Source organism: Oryzias melastigma, linkage group LG7 (assembly GCF_002922805.2).
Source record: "Oryzias melastigma strain HK-1 linkage group LG7, ASM292280v2, whole genome shotgun sequence".
Taxonomy (NCBI): Eukaryota; Metazoa; Chordata; class Actinopteri; order Beloniformes; family Adrianichthyidae; genus Oryzias; species Oryzias melastigma.
This window is the reverse complement of record NC_050518.1, coordinates 17,120,870-17,148,264: the sequence shown is the minus strand read 5'-3', so window position 1 is coordinate 17,148,264 and position 27,395 is coordinate 17,120,870. Positions and strand designations below refer to the sequence as shown.

The 27,395-nt window shown below is 42.0% G+C and overlaps 2 protein-coding genes across 4 annotated transcripts in view; one reads left to right on the top strand and one right to left on the bottom strand.

Moving 5' to 3' along the window:
• On the top strand, window positions 1-18,969 carry kdm5c (lysine (K)-specific demethylase 5C). 3 transcript variants are annotated; one of them, XM_024293850.2, is made up of 29 exons: window positions 1-380; window positions 2,019-2,166; window positions 2,990-3,067; window positions 3,162-3,284; window positions 3,373-3,543; window positions 3,677-3,811; window positions 6,578-6,634; window positions 9,069-9,192; window positions 9,278-9,546; window positions 9,654-9,812; window positions 9,906-10,025; window positions 10,105-10,263; window positions 10,496-10,677; window positions 10,779-10,941; window positions 11,020-11,139; window positions 11,349-11,543; window positions 11,978-12,159; window positions 12,233-12,357; window positions 12,440-12,587; window positions 12,665-12,755; window positions 14,448-14,830; window positions 14,919-15,057; window positions 15,131-15,310; window positions 15,850-15,978; window positions 16,047-16,772; window positions 16,900-16,942; window positions 17,014-17,213; window positions 17,803-17,994; window positions 18,071-18,969. In XM_024293850.2, exons 2-29 carry the CDS (start codon window positions 2,023-2,025, stop codon window positions 18,077-18,079), a joined length of 4,746 nt encoding a protein of 1,581 aa, XP_024149618.1. In that variant the 5' UTR covers window positions 1-380; window positions 2,019-2,022; the 3' UTR covers window positions 18,080-18,969. The 3 variants fall into 3 exon arrangements, with proteins under 3 accessions (XP_024149618.1, XP_024149620.1, XP_024149619.1); XM_024293851.2 differs by lacking the exon at window positions 1-380 and adding an exon at window positions 425-816; XM_024293852.2 differs by lacking the exon at window positions 6,578-6,634.
• The window catches only part of LOC112159638 (PDZ domain-containing protein 4), a gene marked incomplete in the record, with an annotated part of 19,557 nt that continues 10,740 nt past the window's right edge, over window positions 18,579-27,395 (bottom strand). Inside the window, 6 exon segments of the mRNA XM_024293853.2 lie at window positions 18,579-23,300; window positions 25,000-25,101; window positions 26,898-26,960; window positions 27,040-27,138; window positions 27,207-27,294; window positions 27,370-27,395. Coding sequence (XP_024149621.1) covers window positions 21,336-23,300; window positions 25,000-25,101; window positions 26,898-26,960; window positions 27,040-27,138; window positions 27,207-27,294; window positions 27,370-27,395 — 2,343 coding nt within the window.

Sequence of the window (27,395 nt, the reverse complement as noted above, 5' to 3'; positions counted from 1 at the left end):
GTTCGTAAACGCCTGAAAGAAATGAGGTTGTACTTCGGTCGTGAGAAAAACTAAGATGGCGTCTCATCATCAAGGAAGATTGGAATGGCCTGAAAGGAGTGATGAGATGATGTTGATCGGAAATCATTAATCAAGACATAATTGAGAAAGTGTGAGACCTTCGTTTGACATCAAACAAACGCCAGAAATCCGAATACCGAACCTGTGTGTCGGATAGAGCGCCGTACATGGGGAGCGGAAGCTGAGCAACTTTGCTAGCTGCGGTAGCTAGCCGACTGAACCCAGCACAGCTGGTTAGCCATCTACTAGTCATCACAACAACAGAGGAAGGAGAGCGACTGCAGTCTTTATCATACCCTGGGACATCGAGGTGTCTTTGGGTCAGTTACTGGAATACATCATGGCAAAAATATTACGTGACTTAAGCTTCAGCGCTTTAGTATACAGCTAAATTAACCCAGTTTGTGCTTACTTAGAGTGTTAGCGTCGATTTTATAGCAATATTAGCATGTAGGTGAGGTGTTCTGCTGGTATAGTGATAATTCCGATTCCTCGCCCACCCAGTCACTGTTAGCAGAGTGATGCTAGCTGCGTGAAACCGTGGGAGGCTCTGGGACGGTTCAGAGGAAAAAAGTGGAGGCCTTTGTGCTAACGTTAGCTGTAAGCCGCATTATTGCTGGTCGTAGCTTGATTATAGACACAGTTAGTCCTCATTGTTGGCAGCTAGGGCCCCCTAAATGCATTAGTTTAACTATTAACTCCATTGGGGGCCTTTACTTTATTATTTTTTGTCTTGTGTTGCGACTGTCGCCGAAGGTAAGGGTAGGCTTTACGTCACTTCACCCAAGTTTAAGAGCAAACAGTGTCAATTGATGAAAAATTATATCTTAATATAATTTAATCAATACTTTATAAGCTAATGAAATGATTTCTAGGTCAGTTGCTAACAAGGAAGTCTGGATGGCCTTTTAATACCTAAAGGTTCATTGACTGCACGCCATTGTTCGTCCGAAGGCCCGTGAAAATTAGATGGGTTGGTTATGTCATTGATGTTTGAAGATTAAATTAGATTTTAATCACATTTTCACCTCTATATAGTTGTCTAATATTCATAAATAATCTTTATTTTGTATGAAAGTTTGATGCTTGAAGTTGTTGAAGAAACTTACTTTTGTGTATTTAATGTAAAATCTGTCAAATCTTGTTTGATTCATTACTTGAAACTGACGTATTTATGGTTTCATCTGTGTTTGGTGAATATTTCATACAGGATTGTGTGTTGAACCCAGCTTGGCCTTTTGTTTTGGTGTGGTCTTGAAGTGCTACTGCTCTGTGTAGCTGTACAACTAAATGTGTAAAATAAGGCTAATGGATCATCATCAAACTTATTTTTTTATTATTTAAGGATCATAAAAACACAGAGTATGAGTTGGTAAACAGTTGCGTCAGGCCTTTTTTAGCTAGACAGGAAACTTCCTTTGCTAGGCCTTGATTTACCAGGTTTGTTATGCTGTGTGTCATGTTGGGGGAGGGGTCATTTGTAAACATAAAGCTATTTTTGCGTCTTTTTAAATATTCTTTTAACTATTTTGCGAGTATATCAAGTTTGAATATTGTTGGCTACATACATATCAAATTTGACAACAGCATATAGAAGTTTAGGTTTAACAGTTAACTTCCTGGGTTTGGAGCAGCGTCTTTTGTTTACCAAATTGCTATCTAGATTGCAAATAGAGGCCATTGTTAAGTGAAATTTCATAATTTGTATTCTGTAAAATTTTATGTTTGTGAGATTTGAGTATTTAATGTTTAATGTAATTTGAGAAAATGTTAGTTTCAAGATTTTGTCTTTACAACAGTTTCTAGTGTCCCTAATTATGGGTTTATTTTGTAACATTTACTGAAAAACTATCTGTTAAGTGTTTCAAATAGCTACTCCTGTCAAACAATAGGATATCTATAGGTAATCAATGCGCCCTTGTGTACTTTGTATGAATTTTGGTTCTTCCTGTTGCCAGGGAAATGGATTCGGAGGAGTTTATTCCTCCTCCGGAGTGTCCAGTTTTTGAACCGTCATGGGAGGAGTTTCAGGATCCTTTGGGCTACATCGCCAAGATACGGCCAATTGCAGAGAAGTCTGGGATTTGCAAGATCCGACCTCCACCAGTAAATACTTGTATTTTTAAAATGTTTTGCAGAAATGCTTTGCTTTTACATTTTAAGATGGACATTATCTTGTTTGACCATGAATGAAACTTAACTTTTCAAAAAAATTAATGGCGGTCAACTTAAATACAAGTTTTCAATTTTGCATTTTATAATTTGTAATAATCAAATAAGATTTTAATCATACATCATTAAGCTTAACATTTAAAAAATCATTTAAATATACTTAAATCTTTTTAATATTGTGATGCAAATGCCCACATTTTGCTTTAAATAATCTAGCCTTTGATCAAATAACTGGTGGGGACTTTAATGTCTTTTAGGATTGTTTATGATGGTCTCTTGAACAATATGTAGAATGTATTTCATAATATGATAATAATACCTTATATCTTCTCCATAAACATATTTTCTCATTTCTCAAATCAACAGAACCTATTTTAGCAACTATAGTTGTTACAATTGTTGTTCCTCTCATAAACCTCCCTAGGTAAAGGCATCTTCAGATTAACAAATTTGTAAAGGTTAATGCCCAAAGAGGTGCGCATTATCAGATATGATCAGAAACTGATGGACGAAGTGGAAGCCTAAACAGTCTGACACAAAGAGGAACAAAACATTTTCACTTTCATTGGAAATACAAATAGATGTTTTTTCTGGTCGTAAAGATTTTTTTTCTTTTTATTTATGTGTTTAAGGTGGTCTAAGTAAGGTTAATTTTAACACAATGATCTGGCATTATTCAAAAGACACGGTTAGATTGGGTTTAATTAGTTGTGGCTTCGCGGCTGTATTACATTTTTATGTCTTTGTTTTCTTGCAGGAGTGGCAGCCTCCATTTTCAGTAGAACTCGACAGCTTTCACTTCACTCCCCGTGTCCAGAGGCTCAATGAGTTGGAGGTTTGTTTCTCTGTCTTCCCATTCAGTTCATTGTCATTCTACATAGTGTGAAAGATTTGCCTAATTTAGGGTTTCCTCATTTATGTCGTGTTAGGCTGAAACCAGAGTGAAACTCAACTATTTGGACCGAATTGCCAGATTTTGGGAGATTCAAGGATCTTCCTTAAAAATCCCTCATATTGAAAGGCGCATCCTTGATCTGTTCAGCCTGTCAAAAGTAAGTATCCCTAATTCTGTTTTTCTTAAATATTCAAATCTTTGCTCTCTTTTGGTTGCTGAAGCAGGAATGAATGTTTGTGTTGTAGATCGTGACGGATGAAGGGGGCTTTGAGATGGTCTGTAAGGAGCGGCGCTGGGCTCGAATCGCCCAAAGGCTTGGTTACCCGCCAGGCAAGAACATCGGCTCCCTGCTGCGCTCGCACTATGAGAGAATTATCTACCCGTTTCAGATGTTCCAGTCGGGGTCTTGCCTTCTGGTAATGCACTCACTAGACAATCGAACTTTAAAAATAAGTTACGGAGAAAAGTTACAAACTCCAGGATTTTGTTGTTTCAGCACCCTTTCAGTCAACCTTTATGTAAATTGACTTAGTTTTGTATCATTTCCAGCCTTGCAAGCCAAAGCACTATGACGGAGAAGACGTGGACAAGGAGTACAAGCCTCACTCTATCCCGCTGCGGCAGTCGGTGCAGCCGTCCAAAATAAGCAGTTATGGACGCAGAGCAAACCGATGCCAGCCTGACGTGAGTCCGAGTGTTTCTTTTTGATCACATTTGCATACCTCTGTGACCAGCAACCACACACGCACAACTGTATTTCCATCAGTGAAATAGACATTTCTGGGCCATATTTCCAAAACAAATGTGGTTGCCTACAATGAAAGTTTTAAAAAAATGTTTATCGGGGAGATAATTTTTTTTTGTATTAATTTGTGGTTGTGTCGATGTAAGGGATGTAAATTCAGGTGTCTGCGGTCAGCAATGGTTTCTCTCTTGAATCTGTATCACTGATATTAATTCCTAGAGTTACTGCAATACAGAGGCAATGTTGGTTTCTTTTGTTTTTTCTTTTAAAAATAATTATGCTATTTTTATTTGGTTACTATTGGTGACATTAACTGTAAAGAGTGAAGAAAACAGAAGTTTTCGAGGAGGGGGTCAAACGTCGACTGTTGCTATAATGTCAGTATTTTGTTGTTTATGCTTTAATTGTCAATATTATTTGCTTACTGAGTTTAAGGGAATATTATTGCTTGTTTTAATTCTTTTTCTATTAGTTTTTATGTAAAGGTTAGTTGTCATCAACTAGTTAGAGAGAGAATGATTCTGTCAGGTTTTACCTTTTTTATGTGAACATTTGCAGTATTTGTTGTTTTCTCATCTAGCTAACATCATTTAAATTTAAAACTAAAGCCCCAAACACATCCAATTCTCTGTCAAATCTAAATTATCTACAAAATCAGCTCACCAACAGTTGATTTCGCCACACTTTAGCTGTTTCTTTTTCCTTGCACCCCTGCTCATCATTTGCATATGGGTGTCTGAAACATGTGATGGTGCATTCAGGGAGCATCCTAGCTTGATTATTTTCTGTTTGGTCATCTTGCTTTGCATTATTCTGGTGCTGCTGCTGCTGCTACTGCTGTGTCTCTGTGCTTCATGGAATATCTGCAATCTGCTTCTTTGTCTCTTTTTCCATCAGCACATGGATAACTGGTTTTAACAAGTCTTGAATGCTAACAGTTTCTGTTAGCATTGAGGCTTGTCCTGTGTGTTAACTCCCTCTACTTAGGTATTTTTCTTTTAGCAAAACCACTTGATTTTATGTATGTTTTCACGTGTCATAAAATAATTGTTTACCGTACAAGGATTTCCCTTCTATCAAACCCAAACTTGAGTTCAAACTGAAAAGTTTAGTCCTGCTTTCACCATCCAGCAATCAGGTTTTACTAATTTGGTCCAAACTTTGTCAAATCCTTGAAGATCCACTCCAATGAAAATCGTGTTTTTAATATGTTCTTGTAGCATCTTTTTTCAATGATGGAGAACATATATAACATATTTCTGAGTATTTATTTATTGATAGACTGATAGATTTGGTAGATTGATTGCTTGAAAAGGAGTGGGAAGAAGCAAACTTCCTGAATATAATCCCACCTCTACTTATTGTTGTGAATCAGGAGTAGACAAAAAATATAGCAGGAAAAAGCTTGTAGGTTTGCCAATTTTGTTGCACCAGTAATGTTTGGTTGTGAGGGGCTGTAAGCTAGCAGGAGGGAGTGTAAACAGAGAACTCTAAGCAATGAGGAGAGGAAAGGGGGCGTGGCTTCTCCACGGCTACAGTCCCGCCCACAACAAGGTGAATTTCTAATAAACTGTTGGCCTTCTGCAGAAACTGTGTCCTAGACATTTTTTAATTGACTATAAACAGTGTAAGCACAATAAAAAAATAATGATAATCTGAGCGCTTTTACAAAAGATAATCAAAGTGGGTCTTTTTAATCAACTGTGGTTTCGAAGCAGACAAGCTTTTTCCTGTTATGCATGACAACCGAGCTGATCTTTGTCTGAAAACATTGAGGTAGAATGTCATGATAGTCACAGCATGAATACACTTCAGATTTAACTTTTCTGTGGCAAATTTGAACCTATATCACCTTATGTGATGTATGTAGTATCCAGTGTTACCAGCTGCATGCACAGACTGTGTCAATGTGGTTAAAAATAATAAATCTATAAATAATTAAGCATACAAATAGGGCTTTCAGAGTCAGATATTTGAAAGAAATATCCGTTATTGATGTTTTTGAGAACCACTTTGCTTTAACCCCTGCATGAGAATGTTTACTCAAAACCAAACATTATTATCGGTTGACACAGAGCTTCAAAACATGCTGGTTTAGGAGATGAGAACCAATAATAATAGTACGGGGAGACATGTTACTCCATATTTCATTTGGTTGGGAGTGATGTTTTTTTTCCCAAATAATGTCAGCCTGTGTGTTTAAAAATGCCCAGGCTGATGTCACACTACAGCAGTTCTGACTATTTCTGTCAGTTTGTTTGTAACAAAGAGACTTCTTTCAGTTTTTGCGGTCCACCTTACACTTTGTGATGACTCAGTCACCTCAGTGGAACCTTAAGGTCTGCACCAAACAGACATTTCTAAGATATAGATCACCTTGTCTGCAGGAAACTTCTGAATTTTAAAAAAGATCATTGGCTTAAAGCAAATTCCTTTGTGTTTATTTGAATTTAAGTTCATTTTAAATTTGTTGCAGAAGAAGCAAAAGTTCTGCGATGGTTTTAATGAAACCTGTGGATATTTTGCTTCATCAGACTGTGTTAATAAAGCAGCTTTGTCTCAGATATGTTGAACTTTAAACCAAATCCACTGAGGTTCCTGCTGGACTCGTCCTGGCTGATCTTTCTAGTCTCTCCCTTCCTCCCCGTCATCTCCGTTCTCCTCTTGTCTTAGTTTATTGTTGCTGTTATTGTCTCCTCTTGCAGGGTCCAGAGGATCTGGCCCCCCATCCTCTCACCACTGGCTCTCAGCTCATCTCTGCGGTACTGCCTCCTGAGCCCATGAGCTCACTTTCCGCCCCCACTTTCCTCCCTTCTGCTGTTCTTTGACCTCCACACCCTCTTTTTTAAAGTCATCTGTGTTTGTGCTTTTTTCTTTTGATTAACAACTTTTGGCTAACATGCTATCTAGCAGTCGCTGAACTGTGGCCGGCATGTTGCTTTAAAGAGCAGTGATACATGTGGGGAAGTCCTTAAAACCAAATTGATTGTTACTACGTTTCCTTCTTCTTTTTGTAACAAGCAAATTGGCTGACTGGTTTTTCCAGTATAGTTATTGTCTGTTTGACTAGTAGCTGCTTCTCTGTGGTGCTAGTTGCCTTGTTAATCAGGTTTAGTGAGTTGACTGTCCTTTTCTTAATGTTTTCTGCCTTGGCTTCCTCTTTGTTTTCCTGCAACAGCTAACAGTGTGGATGCATGTGTTCACTTTTTAGCAAATACTTACTATTTAGCATTGGATTTTCCAACTCTAATGGTCTGGATGTGTATCTCCAAAGGTCTAAAAATAACTGACTGAGTTGTTGTCCTCAAAGTCTCCTGGTTTGCTTGTTTTGAAGCCAAATTCTTTAGTGATTGCCCCACCATCATACCCTCCTCCTCATCTGCTGCTTTGATGTCAGCTGCCTGCAATCACAGAGGCTTTGGTGGCAGAAATGATGCTTGTCTTCTCCACACAGAAAATGTTTGGTGTATTGCATATATGAGTGGGTAAAAAGTAAAAAAAAAAAGCATAAAAACCTTTTTTTGGACTACAGCAATGAACCATTGCTCTTGATGTTTTTAGTTCTGTAGTTGAGTGGCATTGGGGTCTAAAGGGCTTTGGATTCATTGTTCTTTGTGTGCATGTTTACAGGTCAGATCTCTGATTCTTTGAGATTTTTTTTCAGGTTTTATCCATTTAAGATACAAAATTTAAGGTTCAAAAGGAAAAACACAAAAAAACTTCTGTAGTTTGAGTTTGAAGCTCAAGCTTAGTGGTCAATTGAACTTCAATATTTTCTTTTTAAATGTTATTTTTTAATATATGCCTTTTAAAATGTAAAATCATGCTCATTTAATAACTGTAGTTGCCTGCTAAAATTTGTTTTTATTACTGGAAAATGTAGCTTTTTCTAGAAACTGGAAAGACTTGATTTAAATTTTTTTAATCAATATATTTTACACACAGGGAAAAGCTCCACTTGTATTTAACAATTAAATTAAGTAATTCAGCAACATCAGAAATCTATACATCTTTGAAAATTCATATTTTGTACTTAACTTGGAGATTGAAATGCTTACTTCAATTTTTTGATTTTATATACACACACACACACACACGTGAGCTGCTCTAAGCTAGCAGGAGAGTGTAAACAAAAGGATGATGGGAAATGAGCGCAGGCTTACTCCCCACAGTCCCGCCCACAACTCATGGCTGAACCTGTGCTGCTGCTCTGCAGAAACTATGTTCTAGAATAACAGCACAGGATTTTTAATTAAACTGCATAATCATAATTAAGACAACTTGTAATGTTTTTACAATAGATAAACAGATGATTGGCGTGGGACTTTAAGGAGCTACATAAAAAAGCAGGAAACTTTAAACCAAAAATAAAGTAATTTTGAATGTTTCTTTGGTTCAAATCATTGCAATAAAGCTGAAATGTCTATTGTAGCAGTAGCCTATATTTTGTAAGTGACCAACAAATTACCTTAGAGGGTATTTGATGTAATCCCTCAAACTGAAGACGCATTTTAGACGGTGGCTTTATCTAAATAGATAAAATAGGTACCCATAATGCTTAGGCATTAGTCTGATCCTTTTTAAAGCCTTTATATTATTTTTTTGTTATAAAATAAATGCAGTAAAGTTTATCATTTTATGGTGAAATGTTGCATCTCTCCTCCAAAGACTTCTGCTGAAAGAAAACGATGGCTGGCTAAAAAACTTGACAATGAATGTTGCAGATGGCTTTAAAAAAATATATAATGTTTAACAGTTTTATGATTTCCTTTTAATTTTAGAATAAATTTAGAGCTTTCACTTCACTATTGGCACAGATGGAGCCGGTTGGATTTCTGTGTTGATCATGGTGGTTTTTGTGATCTTGCAAATGATCAAATATTCACTTTTTCCTTTATATACTTTAAACCTCATGAAACTCTTGACTAATCATAGAAAGTTGACTCTGTTTTCCTTTAACTTTTCTTGCATTTTTAGTGGCTGTGTTTTCTGGTGTTGGGTTTAACTTTCTTCTGTCACTGTGACAGGATCCTTTTCTGTTACTGACAAGCTTAGTCTAATTCCTTCTGGTGGTGGGATTGTTGTGCTGCTTAAACAGTTTGCTCCCAGCTTGGCTTAGACTGTCGCTTTGCTCTCTGTGCTTTTGAGAGTATTTTTATCCAACAGTTCCTGACTAAAATGGTCCTGTTTCTGCAGCCGGAACCGACTGAGGAGGACATTGAGAAGAACCCAGAACTGAAGAAGTTGCAGATCTATGGCGCAGGGCCAAAGATGATGGGACTTGGACTCGTGGCAAGAGACAAAAGCATCAGAAAGAAAGGTGAGTCTTATTTTTAAGTTTATGTCATCAGGAATGATGAAACTTGAACGCTTTTTCTTTTTTTTTTTTTTTTTTTATTGCTCAGACGAACTTCCTCAAACGCTTACCATCAAAGACAACGCCTCCCCTCCAGCCGCAGAAAACCCAGTCAAGTCTGAACCACTGGAGCCCGAGCTGGGACAAAACGACGGGAGCGCGCACAACGCCCAACCGCCGCCCCCTACTGTCATAGTGAAGAAAGAGGAGATAAAGGAGGAGGAGGACAAAAAGAGTGACGTGAAGGGAGACCACATGGAAGGACCTTGCACCAAAATGACCATGAGGCTTAGACGCAACCCCAACAACCCACAGTGTGTAAGTGCAGCATGAAGCCTTCTCTGAAACAGAATTGCATTTTGTGTTTGGGATTATTCGTTCAGCGTTTCTCTGCATTTTTAAAATTTGGCGTTTCTCACTTACAGGTGGATTCCTACGTGTGTCGGATGTGTGGACGAGGAGACGACGACGACAAACTGCTCTTGTGTGACGGATGTGATGACAACTACCACACTTACTGTCTCCTGCCTCCTCTTGGTGATCCTCCTAAAAGTAACTGGAAATGTCCCAAGTGTGTGGCAGAAGTAAGACAAAACCTTTACAAGTGCTTTTTATTTTTTTTGCCAATAAGACACACCTTAGTTTTTATTTATTCTCTTTCTTGTTTGTGTTTGAAGGAGTGCAAGAAACCGACGGAAGCGTTCGGCTTTGAACAGGCGACGAGGGAGTACACTCTGCAGAGCTTTGGAGAGATGGCGGATTCCTTCAAAGCTGACTACTTCAACATGCCGGTCCATGTAAGAGCTCCAGGAAGTAGCACAGCAACACGTGATGAAACACAGAAGTGTACCTACAACTGTCATGCTGTCTGCGTAGATGGTTCCCACCGAGCTTGTGGAGAGGGAGTTCTGGAGATTAGTCAGTAGCATCGAGGAGGATGTGACTGTGGAGTACGGAGCAGATATTCACTCCAAAGAGTTTGGCAGCGGCTTCCCCATGAACAATGGGAAGAAGGTCCTCACAGAGGAAGAAGAGGTGAGCAGATGAAGGGTTTCACTCAGACATTGAAGTTGTTTTTTTAACTTCTTTTTTTTTCAATTTCACAGAAATCTTAGCATTTACAGCAGTTTAGGCTTTTTTCTTTAAATTGCTGAAACCAGTCATTTGAATTAATCTAGTTTTTTTTTTAAAGTAGTCAACATGTATAACCTGAATGTTAGTGGATGTGTGTTTTACTGTGGTTTCATTTTGTGCTCTTCTCTCTCAGGAATATGCACGCTGCGGTTGGAACCTCAACGTGATGCCTGTACTGGAGCAGTCTCTACTGTGCCATATCAATGGAGACATCTCTGGGATGAAGGTCCCATGGCTTTATGTGGGCATGGTCTTCTCAGCCTTCTGCTGGCACATAGAGGATCACTGGAGCTACTCTATTAACTACCTGCACTGGTACACAGTTTGTTTAGTATGCGGTGAAGATGATGATGCATTATATTCCAAAAAAACGGTCCCCCTTTCATGCTTTGTTCACTTGTTTTGGTCGTCTCCAGGGGTGAACCCAAGACTTGGTATGGTGTTCCCTCTGTAGCAGCGGAGAGACTTGAGGAGGTCATGAAGAAGCTGACGCCAGAGCTGTTTGAGTTCCAGCCTGACCTCCTGCATCAACTCGTCACCATCATGAATCCCAACATTCTGATGGCTCACGGAGTACCGGTCAGTTTCTAACCACGACTGCGCCAAATAAAGTAATAAGTTCTCTTTGACATTTGTCTTTTTTTTTTCTTTTTGCAGGTTGTTCGCACCAACCAGTGTGCTGGAGAGTTCGTCATCACCTTCCCCAGAGCCTACCACAGTGGCTTCAATCAGGGATATAACTTTGCTGAAGCAGTGAACTTCTGCACTGCAGACTGGGTACGTTTGTTTTTCCTAAATGATTTATTTCATTTAGGAAGGCTGAAATACTTTTAGCCGCAAGCACATGCTTTACATTTTCACTTTCGTTGCTACTTGTAAAGAATCTCAATTTTCTAGTTTTTTTTTGAAGTGGATAAAATATATTTTTCTTTCCAAGGATCAAGTTTTTTAGTTATTTTTTTTCTTCCTCTGTCTCTCCTCTTCAGCTCCCTGCTGGCCGTTCCTGTATCGAGCACTACCGCCGCCTCAGGAGGTATTGTGTTTTCTCTCACGAGGAGCTAACCTGCAAAATGGCCGCCAGCCCTGAGAAACTCGACCTGAACCTGGCTGCAGCCACACATCGGGAGATGTTTATCATTGTTCAAGAGGAGAGGAAGCTTCGCAAGAATCTGATGGAAAGGGTGAGACAAACACTTTCGTTTTAGTCGTTGAAAAAGTAAATTACTGTATCAAAAACATTCTTCCCCTTTTTAGCCACATCTTTACATATCTGTTTGTAGGCGGTTCTAGTAACACCACTCCACCCTTCTCCTCTGCTGGCTTTGAAATACTTTTATAGCTTTTTATTACCCACTTCTGTGGGAGAAAAAATACAGCTTCAAGTTGCTCTGAGATAAAGATTGGGTAGTTTGGAGAATTCTACACTCGCTGGTTGTGACAGCACCTATACTTTACAAATCTGACAGCCAAGGATGATGACAGGGTGCTGCAATTCTAAATCTTTAACTCGTTTATTCTCTCACACACCTTCAGCAGTGGCTCACATTTTTATTTTATTTTATATAAATTCCTTCTTTTGTCACTTAACTAAAAGAATTTCGTTTTCCCTCCTCAGGGCATAACAGAGGCAGAGCGGGAGGCTTTTGAGCTGCTGCCTGACGATGAGAGACAGTGTGATAAATGTAAGACCACATGCTTCCTCTCGGCTCTGGCCTGCTCCAACTGTCCCGAGCATCTCGTGTGTCTCTACCACACTCAGGACTTGTGCAACTGCCCCACTGAAAAACTCTACCTCAGGTATCAGATGAGTTTTTCTTTTGCATTCCTGCAGTAACTTGCTCTGAACTGAATATTTTCATTCGGTCTTCAGGTACAGATACACTCTGGATGAGCTGTTGGCCATGTTGCATCGGTTAAAAGTCAGGTCAGAGTCCTTTGATTCCTGGGCCAACAGAGTTAAAGAGGCTCTTGAACAGGAGGATGGAAACAAGATCGGTCAGAACTCACTATTGCTTTCTATAAACCTTACAGATTTCTGACTAACTTGTGCTAATCTAAAGTGTTTGAATGATTTCAGACATTGAAGACCTGGACAAGCTGAAGCTGGAGGCAGCAGAGAAGAAGTTCCCTGACAACGAACTCCTCAGGAAGCTAAACACTGTTTTTAAAGACATAGGAAGCTGTCGACAGAAAAGTGCTGAGCTCCTCAGCGGTTTAAGCACCAGGTGAGATCTCTCGTTTTCATTTTCACACAAACTTTAGTGCCAAAACTGCATCCACTGACTTGCTGCTTTTTTTTTAGTGAAAGGAAGATGACGTTTGCAGAGCTGAAGTCTTTGGTGGAAACGATGCAGAACCTGCCCTGTGTGATGAACCAGTTAGAAGAAGTGCAGGTAAGAAGTGCAAACTCTGCAGAAGTGAATTCAGTTTAATGCAGTAAAAAAACGTTGAAGTTTTGTTTGAGAGCTGTCACGTGAGCGAAAAATGCAGTCTTCTTAACAGCTGAATTCAAACAGACGCGGATGAAATCAGATGGTTTTAGTCTTTGTAGATCATCAAAGTAAAGAATGGAATCAGGTGTTTTTTGGACCCAATCCGATTTAATTTGATTTTAAGAATCTGATAATACAGAGTCCGGTTCTAATACTTTTTTTATTGTAACAAGGATATGTAAAATTTATAAGAGATATTTCCCAAAAACCATTTGATACATTTAAAAAAGATCGGAAACAACAAAACTGAGAGGAAGTGTATATCAAAGATGTTAACTTGGCTTATAATTAATTCTTTAATAAGAATCGTCTATATGAAAAAATCTGTAAAATAAAGAAAATATCTATGAAAGAGAGAATAAGTAAACTATGGATTATTAAAGGACTGCAAAATGCAAGAAAAAATACTTTTTACAAGTACTTTCTAAAACTAAGAACTGTGGAGGCTGAAAATAGATACAAAAAATACAAAAATAAATTAGTTTCTATATTAAGAAAAGAAAAAAAAAGATTACTACAGCAAATTATTAGAAGAAAAAAGAAATGACATGAAGGACACATGGGGAATAATTTATGATAATTATTATATATTAATATCAACATTTACTAGTTTAGGATGTTCTTGAGAGAGTATGGATTTTTATTTATTTTTTTAACACTTTTTCCTAGAGCTTACACCTTGGCCGTCCCTTGGCAGCCGTCTCACTACCATTTCTTCTCTTTTCAGCATGAAAATAACAATTTTCATTAAAAACAAACAAAGCCCAATCTTTTTTCTATTAAAATGCTTTTGTAGATTGTTGTTGTTTACATTAAGACAAATCAATAAAAACACCTGCTGATAGTTTAAAATATTTACTAAAAAATATATTGAGCCCAGAAGTCTAAGTTTAGCTAGCCAAACTTGCATAACTTTTAGTGCTCAAGCTAGTGCTGTATTCTACTGCGCTTTAAGGCAACAAAATCTTGTGATTGGTTTATGATCTACACTAGCGTCTACTTGCCAGCGCTCACAAAATGCATAACATCAGTTTTATAACTTTAAAAAGTCATACTAAAACAAGAAGTCATTACTTACATTTAGATGTAAACTCATGTGCTTCAGAGCGCACACACGTGAAGAAAAACGTTTCTCCTCGCCGCAGAAAAGTATACAGTGAAACGTCCCTAAACTATTTTGGACACTGCTACCACTTCAAATGTCCCTACATTTGGAGGAGTTGGGAGAGGCTGTAGGGCCAATTCACTACCGGGACATCCTCAGTGAAAAGGTTTTATCCGTATTGTCAGTATAGCTTCAGTCCACAGCAAACATCGCTAAATAAACAAACAAAAAGAAAATCCCCATTTCCTGTTAGATGATAATTTAAACACTTTGGACTTTTTTGGAAGGGGTTTGTTCTTTGAGGTGTTTCTATCATAACTTTTCTGTTATGATGGAGCATTTATTTCAGGTCTGAGCCTCTGCACCGTTTTAATCCTATTTTTTCTACACATTTTCAGTACAAACAACTCTTAAAGAAAGAGTTATTTTTCTCCGAAGGGGCGTCTCATGCTGTTGTTTTTCTCCTTTTGTTTATTTTATTTTTCCAGGCGGTTCTGCAGACGGTGGAGGACTACCAGAAACGAGCACAAGTGCTGCTTAATGACAAAGACTGGAGGAAGGATTCTCCTCCAGCTGAGCAGCTGCAGACTTTACTGAACGAAGGAAGCAACCTTCCGGTGGTGGTGCCAGAGTGCGAGTTGCTTCAGGGCCTGAAGGAGCAAGGCCACTGGCTGGCGGAGGTGCGGCACACCCTCGGCACAGAAGGAGGGGAGAGGCAGGAAGTGACGTTGGAGGTGCTGAGGAGCCTCATGGAGGCGGGCTGCAACGTACCCCAGAGCGTGTCCGTGGAGACGGCCATGGCGGAGCTTCAGGAGTTGCTGACAATAGCTGAGCGGTGGGAGGAGAAAGCACAAATCTGCCTCGAGCAAAGGTGAAGCAGACGCTAGAAGCTGCCGTTTGTTGTTCTTAAGATAGTTTAGTGTTATTAGAAGTAATAACGTTTGTATTTGGTCCTTTAGGCAGAAGCATCCTCTCTCCACCCTGGAGGCAATAGTAAACGAGGCTCAGCTCATTCCAGTCACCCTCCCCAACATCCTGGCTCTGCAGAGCTGCCTGACGCGCGCTCGGGCCTGGGTTACAGACCTGGAGGAGATCCAGGTGAAACTTTTTACTCTTTTTGTTGCTTCTCTAGATGTGAATCACATCTAAAAAAATGCATGTCCTTCTTTAGAACGGAGAGCATTACCCGTGTCTGGACGATCTGGAGGGGCTGGTAGCCATCGGCCGGGACCTGCCAGTCTTCATGGAGGAGTTGAGGCAGCTGGAGCTGCAGGTGGCCAGCGCACACTCCTGGAGAGACAAGGCCACCAAGACCTTCCTGAAGAAGAGCAGTCCACACTCTCTGCTCGAGGTGCTTTGACCAAGAGAATCTGTCTCAGAGAAAAAATATCGCGCTCGAAAACTAATAGCTGGAAGTCCGGAACCCCTCGTATTAAGATTTTGACCTTTTTTTCCCTTTGACATACTTTAACTGCTTACGTGATCAGCAGATTCTCAGAGAAAAAGCATCATTTCGCCGACTTTTCCTCCAGAGGTAAACTGGTGAAGTTATACAAATTTGAGCACTTGTTAATTTGACAGATTTAAAACCATCAACGTTCTCTCTCCCATTTGAAGCTCATCTTCCACACTAAACTGCAAGACTGTTAGTTTATTCGCATTTAAAAACTTCAAAGCTGATAGTTCTGAAAAGTTTTTAAAATTACATTTTTGAAATGGTTGCCTAAAGTTTAGGAAATTTCCACTTACGCATCCGGGTAAATTTACAAAATTTCCACTTCCAGCTAGAGGTTTTTTCTGGTGCCATCTTGCAGGCCCCTCGCTTTGACGAAAACTTCAATGTTTAACATTTATTCTTGATGCTGAACCCACTTGTGGAATTCCCTGCAGGTGTTATGTCCGTGTGCAAAAAGGAGGGAGAATCGGAATGAAGCGGAGTCGTCGGATGATCCCCTGGAAGACTCTGATACCAACACTCTGGGGCTGTCCGCTCAGGCTTTGAGGGATCCTGCAGCTATAGTGAGAACCATCAAAACTATGGTTATAGTGATTGTGTTTCATGCTACAGTGTTACGTTTGTCTACTAGGTGATGGCTTTCAAAGAAGGCGAGCACCAAGAGAAGGAGGCCCTGCTGAGGTTACAGAAAGCAAACCTGTGCAAATCTGGACTAATCACCTCAACGAGGGACAACAAGCGGTGGAGTGAAGCCGATGAGACGTCTGTCCTCTCCGAGACCCTCGCCAAACAGAACGGCGACTGTAACCAGAGCCGTCCTCAGACTGTGTGTGTGTGCGCCGGCCCGCCCCGCGCTCCTCAGCTCCGCTGCCATCTCTGCAAGGAGTGGTTCCACGGCGGCTGCGTTCCCTTTCCCTCCCTGCTGCCCTCTGAACCGTCAGCCAACCCCCTTTGCTGGTGGGACTGGGACACGCGCTTCCTGTGTCCTCAGTGCCAGCGGTCGCGGCGGCCACGCCTAGAGACTATCCTGGCTCTGCTGGTGGCCCTGCAGCGGTTACCCGTGCGCCTGCCGGAGGGGGAGGCCCTGCAGTGTCTCACGGAGCGAGCCATCACATGGCAGGGCCGAGCCAAGGAGGCGCTGGAGGCGCCGGAGGTGCAGCAGGCTCTGGAGAAGCTGCAAGAACTCAGAGAAACGCCGCAGCACAGCGTGAAGAAAGAGGAAGGTGCAGGGAAGGAGCCGGAAAGGGATTCAGTCATCGTTTTATCAGACTCTGAAGGAGGAGAAGGAGAGGATGGGGTCATCGATCTCACTAAAGACAACTCTCCTATAAAGAAAACAGAAAGCAATGGTACTCAGGTAAATGATGGTCTTACTGCATTTTTAATGAAATCCAGGGGGAAAAACAGCTTTTGTTAACCCTCTTGATTAATAATTCATTGAGAAATTTACATGAAATCCTAAAATATTGATTATGTTTTGCTAGGCTGGGTATGAGAACGGTATCAACAAGATGTCAAATGTTACAGGTAAGAACAGTTATTTTATTGAGGTTTGCAGGTCACAGACCCGACCTCATGTTGTACTCTCCTTCCATCAGATGTGGGGTCTCTGTTGCCCCTGCTGCCTGCACTCAAAGGCAAAGTGGTGCAGCTCTCTGCAGCCACCAAGGTGAAGTTGGAGGAGCTGCAGCTGGAAGGAGATCTTCTGGAGGTTTCCCTGGACCAGACAAACACCATCCACAGGGTCCTGCAGGCTGCCTCAGATCCCCCCAGAGACACTCTGCACACGCTCATTCAGGTCAGGAGAACAAAACCACTGAGCGGTCCAAAAACACCAAAGATTTCAAGCTAATGCAAATAAAATTCAATTGGAAATGTTTGATAAATCTGAAGGTTTTTAGGAAGCTCGGTTGATTTTGGTTTAATCTACTCCTAATTTTTTACTTTTTACTCAATGGCTGCTTGTTCTGAAAAAAACACTGAGAAAACCAAAAGCTTTAAATTAAAGAAAAAATCTATTTGATTAATCTTTCTGCAGGATTTCTATTTAAAGGCATAGTCACAGCTGCCCAAACGAGTGGATACAGGCTGATTGTGGGTGAAAAAAATGGACAAACGAGGTCGGGCCACAAAGATGGCCTCTAAAAAAATTTTTAAGATTATTGATCAGTGAGCCTGCAGAGCAAAACAGTTGTTAGCGTATAGCTTCTCAAGCTAACATTAGTGATTAAATAAAAATGGCGAGCAATATCCGAGCTATCCAGCTGTATAGTTCAGAGACAGTTGGATCTAATGGATCTATTTGTCTGCAAGTGGAGGATTTAGGATGATGTTTTGACTGTTTCCCAAACATCGTATCTCCTACATTTAATGCCGTTTTCCCCCAGATCGAGGTTGAGGAGCAGAGGCGGACGAGCCACGGACGAGCCAAGGACTCCAAGAGGAAGAGAAAGGGCAACAGAGGCAGTGGGGAAACATCAGGAGAGCGCTCGCTGGATGTCTCCAAGTCTAAGAAGGCGTGTCCTCTCCAACACCCCTCCTCCTCCTCGCCGCAGATGTGGGTCCAGTGCCATCCAGAGGTGACGCCTTTCTCTGCTGGTTCACGCATCTCCTCACAAATCTGCTTTCACTCATCACTGTGTTTGTTTTTGGCAGATTTTGTGATGCACTTAAGGCTGGAGTCAGGACAAACTGGAGGGGGCGGAGTTTTTCTGTGCCAGCGGACGGTGTCAAATACAAAAGAAAACCGATGCAGGACATCCCCCATCCCTCCATAACTCCCAACATCCTCATGGCCTGACACTAAGAGCAGTGTCTCACCTGCTACACTCCATTATTAACTCATCAGTATCTTATGATTTCTCTTACCGTCTTAGCCAAACCTTTTTCTCCTCCCTCCATGGATCCTTTACCAAGACTGTTGGACCGCTGAGGATGTGTCCCTGTTAGTCGTCTCTGGTGGCTCATGCGTATTCCCAGCCGTGTTAAATGCTAGTTGACCTGAAGCCTGTGTGTGGACCGGTGGGCGTGGCTTCACGTCATCTAAACTCTTATAAGCTATGGGTTTCTTTAGACACGTTTGTGGACTTGACTTCTCACACAGGAGGAGGATGAGGACTCTGACCTGAGACAACATGGTTACACTTCTTTTTATTTGTTTTTTTTTTTTTTTTGTATTAAATGGTGTTTAGAGCTGTTTCCAGAGGACATGCATTTTCAGTAAAAACCCAGTAAAGTTTGGGAAGTGTTAAAGAAAAACAGGCATTGATGTTTTTGGTGCTACTTTCCCAAAATCATCTGTATTTCTCCGCCTCATATCCTCCCCTCATTTCCATCCTTTTGACTCCTCTTTGCATATTAAAGTATCTTCACTGTAACTCACTTTCAATTCTTTTTGTTTACTGGTTTAAAGGATTATATTATTATTATTATTATTGTTGATACTACAGACACACAGTTGTCGTGAGTTTCTGTATAAACTTTCATTTTTTGCTGTTGCCTTTTGTTTCTTTTCACTCTTGTTAGGCAAAATAAAAGTTTAGAATTGTTTAGGACACTTGGACTGGTTCTTTCTCCCCCCCTCCCCTTCCCGACGAGCTGCCACGACTTTTATGATCACAGCGTTTTATTTAGAAAAGCTTTGACTGTAAAAGACAGACACATCACAATATTCCACAAGTACACCGTGTTTCCTAAGCTAGCAGTTTGAGCCGAGTCAGACAACGATCACAGCGGATTAAAAAGCCTTCAGTGGTTTATGAAAAGAAATATGAAACATGCAAGAGAGCTGATAAAAGAGCAGCTTTTATCCTGTTTCTACAAATGAGTTTTTTATACAGCAGACAGTAAAGGGAGCACAAAGATAGAAAACAGGACTGCAGCGGGGACTTTGTAGGAATGGCTTTCACTGAAAAGGCTTTCAACTTTTTTTAGATTGATGATTTCGATTAAAAGCTCCAATAGAGGGTCCCGCACCGGCCTATCCAGGTTGAACCATTGACTGTATAAGAGAACTGGACAGAGCGTGTGTGATGTCACCTATAGAAGATGGCTTACTTCCTGTTCTGGCAAAATTGTTCATTGTTTTCCCCACAAAACAGACGTTGCCATGTTGGAGCCAGACTACATCAGTTGATTGGTCCAAGTCGATCTGAGTCCTTGTTTCTATGGCAACCACTCTCACCAATCAGGGGAGAGCTTGTTGGAAGGCCACACCCCTACTACTTGAAAGAGGTTTCAGGAGAATGGGGGAGGCCGGTTCTCTTATACAATCAATGGATAGAACGCCATGTTCTCCCAACAGTAGCTGGGATAGGCTCCAGCAACCATATGACCAAAGGAATTCTGCCGATTCAGAAGATGGATGGCTCCAACAGAATAAAGTGTTTGGGCCTTTCAGGTATTTCAGTATTTGTGGAGCGAAGTTAGTGTACTTGTATAAGCTCATTTTCTTTAAACCCAGTTTGTGCTTTTGCGTTTCCTCTCTTAAACCTTACCTTCTTTTTAGTTGTGCTGTACAGTCAACCGCCTGAAAAATGAAAGGCACCGCTCACCTCATTATTAAGTCAGACAATGACACAACAAAAGAGCAATTTTACACAGACGCAGTAAAAAAAAAAAAAAGAAAAGAAAAAAAAAAGCTCTTATTTTGAAGATGTGCTTCATTCAAAGCCTCTAGCTGAGGCCTGAGGAACAGTTTTATGGCACAGGAGTGACTTTTTCCCTTCATGGCTCCTTGGGAAGTATTCCTTTCCTCTTTTGTTTTTAAATGTAATCAAAGCCCACCGATATGAGGCGCTTTTTAAAAATTATTATTAATGGTGAGCTGGAGAACAGCAGGCAGGAGGAATATTTCTATTGCTACACATTTAAACTCCTTCTGTGCTTTTTGCTTGAGTCTCTGAACGGCTGCAGGGCAGCTTGTTTGTGTTTGTGTCTAAATAAAGTTTTTTTTCAGTTTCTACAAACTTGAAACTGCTGTAAGAAAAAATGCTCTTGCTGCATTGTTTACTTGTGCCATGTTAGTGTTTGGCCGAATCTAAATTCTTCCCCAACTCCTACAGCTTCTCCTTTGAAGTGGTAGTGATGTCCTGTCCAAAATCTTTTTTTTCTGTTTTTTTATTTTTTTATTTATGGTTGTAGGGACTTGGGACTGTGTATCCCTCCGCCTGGAGGGTGATCCGTGCGCGGAGGAGAATTTCTTCACGTCTGTGCGACCTGAAGCACAGAAGTTTACATTTAAATGTAAGTAATTACATTTTTTTGTTTGTTTTAGCATGACATTTTTAAGTTATAAAACTGATGTTATTATGTATTTTCCGAGCGCTAGCAGCTACATGCTAGCGTAGATGGCCGTCGACTGTTTATGACGTCATTGAGTGGGAGTATCATCCGAATTTTAATAAACATTCCCATCCAAATCCCCAACTACTTTAAAAAATAAACAATATAGAGCAGGACTATCTAGTGCCCTGGATTTTAAGATCAATTCGGAGACTGTACTTACTACTTTTTTTTTTAATGGCAAATATGACGTCACTAATCAATACAAGGTCTTTCTATGACTCTACTTTGTTCCCGGGATAAAAATGTTGATGGTTTGTTAAAAAGTTATATTTAAACATTTTTTTTTCCCCGCAAACATTGTTCAAACGCAATGCATTGTGGTCTATATTTGCCAATGTAGTGCACATAGATGCAGACTGGTTTTTCGCAAATACTTCTGCGAAATTTGTTGGGCACTCGATTTTTGAATTGTAGATTTGGACAGAACCACAAAATAGCGAACGCACTATATAGCAGGTAGTGAAGGAATTCCAACATAGCCACTATTTTTCTATAACTCTTGGTTTGGAGGGCTAAATAGGGAGAAGCCGTAGTGGAAGAATTGGGATTCGGCCTGTTTCTGGCCCATGCGTCCTCAGACTGTGGTGACAGACAACAGTGGGTTGTAGACCTTCTTCCCATCAGCAGACCTGCTCCCATGAGCCAGCAGCTCCTGTATGGTGATCCAGTTGTCCAGGATCCTGCGGCTGCGCTTCTTCATGCTCCTGCGGTGACACAGCTCCAGGATGGTGGTGGGCTCCTGCTGCAGTTGCTGTGGGGCCGCCGCATGCCCCCCTACGCCGCCGCCCTGCTCCCTCTCCCGGAGGCAGTCCAGGCGGCTCTGCATCATGAACTCACGCCGGCGCCGCTGCTCCCGGGCCTTCAGCAGCTGCTGCTTGCGCTCCTCCTTGCTCCAGTAGCGTCCCATCTTCATCTCACTGACGGCGTCGTCGTCCGTGGTCATGCCGCTACGCTCCTCTCTGATCTTCATGGCCCTCGCCTTCAGCAGGCGGTCTCTCACAGGCCGCTTGGCCACGTATCGCGAGCCGTCGCTTCGGATCTTCACCTTCCATTCCATTCTGGGGGAGGCGGGCAGCAGCGTGGGGGGCAGGGATAGGGAGGCCACGTCTTTGCAGGTGCTGCCCAAACTCATGGGGCTGGCATCGCCTCCCATCTCCGCGGGGCCCTCTCTGAGTCCCCCCAGGCAGTCGGAGGTGGAAGGGGACCTCAGCTGCATGCAGCTGTGGTAACGCTGGGGGGGCTTCTCCTCAGCCTCACGGCGGGACAGATACGGGCTGTTTTCTGCACTTCGGCCTCCAGCCATCTCAGGCATCCCGCCAGCTGTGGGGTTTCGCCTCACCCCTCCATCTGACCCCCTCCGGGGCAGCGACCTCACCTTTGATCCTGGACTGGAAGTCCTGGCTTCTCCTCGTCTGCGAGAGTGCGGGGAATAGGGTGTCAAGTTCGCTTGCATCCCGTCCCCTCTTTTGACTCTGGTGCCCCTCTCCCTCTGTCTTATTGGGGTTGGAAGCTGCACCCCTGCAGAGACGAGAGGCTCTCCTCCTTCCAGACTCTGGGTGGAGGGCGACGGGTGCTGTTCGTTCACCAGAGGGGTGCTCCGGCAGCTCTCTCCTCCAGTGTTGTAGGCACTGGTGCTGTCCTTGTCGGAGCGGTCCCTCTCTGGGAGCTCGTTGATGTCTGACAGAGCGTGGTGACATGATTCTGAAGAACCGTTCAGCTCCAGGCGTCCTGCTGCGGCCCCCGGGGCCGTCCCGTTCTTGTCCTCGTGAGGCCAAGCCTTCATGCAGCGCTCCCTCAGCTGCTGCATCTTCTGGGCCCTCAGGATGTTGCGACACTTGAACTCCAAGTGGCGCATTTCCTCCTCCAGCAGAGCCATCTCGTGCTGCGTCAGGCTCTCGTTCCTGTTCTCATCCAGCGAGATTCCTCCTTCTTCTGGTGCTGGAACATTCCCGTTGTTCTCATAGAAGCACTTGATTTCCAGGAGCTCCTTGTACCGCTCGCACTCTTCCTCTGTCAGCCCAGGCATCATCATCCTCACAGGATCGGCCATGTAGGCCCTCTCCAGCCGCTCCACCTGCTCCACGCCTCCATTAAAAGAGTCCAGACCCAGAAGAGAGTCGGCGCTGAACTGAAGGTCTTGGGAGAGCAGCAAAGGCGGAGTGCTGCCTCTGCTGGACAGGAACCGGCGCATGCTGCCCGGCGTGTTTGTTGCGTTCGTGTTGGAGGCGCTGGTGTGATCATCCCCCAGAAGGTCATGCTCTGAAGACTCCTCGTAGCGTGTGCTTTCATCCGTGCGCCCGACGCCACTGTCCAGCTCCTGGCTGTTGCTCAGCACTGTCTGTAGCAAATCCGGGGAATTCCTGTTCAGTGGGAGGCCGTGGCTGCGGAACGCTCCCCCAGCAGCAGCAGCAGCGGCGGCGATGGCAGGTCCACCCCCCAGGATGGAGGAGCTGTTCCTCATTCTGTGGCTGCTGCTCAGATGAACATCAGCTTCCTCTGCATCCAGGTCCAACTCATCTGGATCCAACTGGGTGTCGTTCTAACGGGAATCATGAGGAAGAGTTCAAGTGAGTAGAGAGAAAGACACAAGCTTTTTGTGGACATCATGCTGTCTGTACAACAGATGATTAAAACAACATTTTGGTTTTAATAGATGTGAAATTATCTAATTCTTGGATGTTTTTAAACTAAACCCTGAATAGATTAAAAAACGGAAAAAAGTACGGAAGGATTTTAATATCAAAATTTCCTAAATTGCAAACAAAATGTAAAATATTAGGTATAAGACTTCATAATTACCAAAATAAAATATTCAACATTTGCTTTCAAATTTTTTTTTTTTTTTTGCTTTCAAAAATATTCTTGCGTTTGCAAACTTTTTGTTGTTTTCAAAAATGTTTTTGCCTGTGCAGTACAAATGTTTTTAGATGTGTTGCGCCTCATCTCACTTTTTTATTTTGAAAGCAAAAAAAGCTTGCAAACAAAATTTTGTTTTGAAAGCAAAAAATTGAAATTAAATATTTTCATTTGCAAATTGTGAAGTTTTTGCTTGCAACTTAGAACATTTTGATCTGAAAACTGTGACTTTCTCTTGCAACGCGATGCCACAAAAATCCCTCCATCAAAAAGGGCAACAGTTCTTTTGCCTCCAAGTATTTGAGCTATTCTCTTCTCTACCACTAGGGGGAGACATTGTTCTGCAGGATAATCTCTCGATCACTTTATTGAATTTAAATAACTGCAGAATTGAAAAGGGTTTTTATTATTTCCTCCATTATCTAGTGGAAAAGATAAGAAGCATACATAGTGAAATTGAAAGGTTATTTATTAATATTCATGAAAAATTACTTTTGTTTCAGCTTTCATTCATAAAAAAACAATCAGAAATTGATTTCAGCAGCTCTCCCTCCTCTTCCTCCTCGCATATGCAGCACAGATGGTTTGGTTTCCTGGTTCCAGATTGTGAGAAAAGGTGTTTTCTCTTTTCTTCTTTTCGACTGAGCCCCTCAGTCCTTCCCGTAAGACAACAGATCAGACTTTAATCTCTGCTGGTGCATTTTACCCCTCACGATTCTCCTTCTTCCTCTCCTCCTCCTCCTCTCCCTGGCTGGAATCTTAATGTGAAATAACGCCTTGGTGAAATAAATCTTGTCAGCCTTTTTTTTTCTCTTTCCGTTACCCACTTGTACTCACATTTTCAAATACAAGGGCACATAAAAAAAAAAGAAAAGTAGAGAGGCTATTTGTGCATGTGCGTCTTTGACCTAGACAGATTTTAATGAGTGCCCTTTAAATCTGCCCGTAGCCCAGAAAGAATACAGATTTCTCTGTTCTCCCATAAACCGTGTGAGCTGTAGGAGCTCTAACGACGTGCAATGAAAAGCCCGTTCTAACAGGTCAAAGGTGGGGGTTTATGGGTATTTTGGATGTGTTACGTCTGCTCTCGCATGTTAGCAGTGACCTTGAGGAAAAACTGTTAGCTTCTCACTGTGCCATATCTTGTATTATAATATTTTTATCCCTCCTTGCTGTGGTCGGCCTCCAGGACAGGACGGAGCACATGTCCCCTTTGTCCCTCTCCCTTTCTTTCCCCCTCCCCACTGACTAATGCCTTTATCCCACAACTCATTTTGTTTCTTTGCACACACGGAGATGGATGGAGTCGGATGTCTTTTTAGGTCGGTATTTAAACGGAGCCTCCCAGCACCCTCCCTGAAGGCCTCGCACAATTTCCTCACCTCGATCTCGGGCCTGGCGAGAAGCAGGGAGACATTAGTGCTGTCCTCCCTGGTGAGAATAGCTACCGCCTCCTCTCTGTTCTGGATGTCCACTCCATTAATCTGAGAGAGAAGAAAGAGGATGGGCTTATGCCGGAGAAGACTTTCTCCCTGCACAACTCAGGATTTTGCTTTCAGCTCAGCCACAATAAATCCCCATAGATCCATTATAAACTATATTTTATCTAACAAATCCTTTTTCGGGATTTCCTTCCAGCAACAGAGGAAGAATAAAAATTTGGGATGTAGTGATTCATTGCATAATTTATGGTTGCTGATCCTATCCATTATCAATATTGATTCATTTTGAGCGATCAAGCACATCTTTAGCCTAATATTCAACCAATGTGACTGAGATACAAAATGTATTTAGTCAGCCACCATCTGTGGAAGTCTTCCACTTCAAAAGATGAGAGAGGCCTGTAATTTACACCATAGGTATACCTTAACTATAAGACACAAAAAGAAAAAAATAATCCAGAAAATCACATTGTCTAATTTTTAAATAATTTCTTTGTGCAAATTATGGTGAAAAATAAGTATTTGGTCACCTACAAACAAGCAAGATTTCTGCAACTTATTCTGTAAGAGGATCGTCTGTCATCCACTCATTAACTGTATTAATGTCAACTTGTCTATATAAAATAAATCTGTCCACAACCTTAAACAGTCAAACTTCACTATGGCCAAGACCAAAGAGCTGTCTAAGGACACCAGAAACAAAATGATTGACCTGTACCAGACTGGGAAGAGTGAATCTCCTAAAGGTAAGCAGCTTGATGTGAAGAAATCAACTGTGGGAGCAATTATTAGGAAATGGAAGACCACCGATAATCTCCCTCCATCTGAGGCTCCCTGCAAGATCGTGGGGTCAAATTGATCAGAACGGTGATCAAAAATCCCAGAACCACATGGGGTGACCGAGAGAATGACCTGCAGAGACCTGGGACCAAAGTAACAAAGACTACCATCTGAAACACACTAACAGGGACTCAAACCCTCCAGTGCTAGACGTGTTCCCCTGCTAAAGCCAGTACATGTGCAGGCCCCTCTAAAGTTTTCTAGAGAGCATCTGGATGATCCAGAAGAGGATTGGGAGAATGTCTTATGGTCAGATTAAATCAAAATAAAACTACTGTTTGGAGGAGAAACAATGCTGAGTTGGATCCAAAGAACACAAAACCTACTGCAAAGCACGGGGGTGGAACCATCATGGTTTGAGGCTGTTTTTCAGCAAATAGACCAGGACAACTGATCCGTGTAGAGAAATTATGAATGGGGCCATGTATCGTCAGATTTTGAGTGAAAACCTCCTTCCATCATCTAGATGAAACGCGGCTGGGTCTTTCAGCATGACAACGATCCAACCACACTGCCCAGGTAATGAAGGAGTCTCTTCGTAAGAAGCATTTCAAGGTCCTGGAGTGGGCTAGCCAGTCTCCAGATCTCATAGAAAATCTTTGGAGGGAATTTAAAGTCCACGTTGCCCCAAAACATCACTGCTCTAGAGGAGATCTGCATGGAGGAATGGACCAAAATATCAGCAACAGTTTGTGAAAAAAATGAGGAGACGTACAGAAAACGTTTGACTTCTTTCATTGTCAATTAGGGGTATATAACAAAGTATTGAGTTGAACTTTCGTTTTTGACCAAATGCTTATTTTACACCATAATTTACAAATATTTCTTGTAATTTTTTTCCTAAAGTTTTCCCAATTCCATATCTCATTTTGAAATGATTTTATAGCAGTATAGTTCAAATTAGAACTGGCCACAGACAGATTGATTTGGTTGGCTCCTAGGAATATAATTCAATTAAGCCAATTAATGGCTACATCCCTAACAAAAAGCGAGGACACCTTCAGAATTCTGTCTCCTTTGCGGATTCGCCCGTCCACTGCTGCAATGCTGTTTGGGTTCACCTAGAAAAGGAGAAAATCCCACCGAAAATTAATGAGGAGCTAAGAAAAGAGGTACTGGGAGGATGAACGATGGCTTCACCTCTCCAACATAGATCCCAAGGTCCTCCTCATCATCAGTCCTGTAGCACACCGTCAGGCCCAGTTTGTCCTGCTGCCGAGACTTGTACAGCTCCACCTCCTTGTTGGAGAAATGTTCATGGATGTTAGAGTGACAGACAGCAGAGGGAATTCTCTGAGAGCTCTCACCTCGTACTCCAGCTCGTCCTGCCTGTCCACCTCATGTTGAGTCACGTCAAAGTAGTCGGCGGGGTCATAGTACACGGGCTCTGTGAAGCTGAGAGGAGTCAGGGAGGAACAGTGAGAGGAGAAGTCACCAGAGCGTCTCTGACGAGAGGAGGCTCGCACTCACATCTCATTGAGGAGGTACGGCTCCAG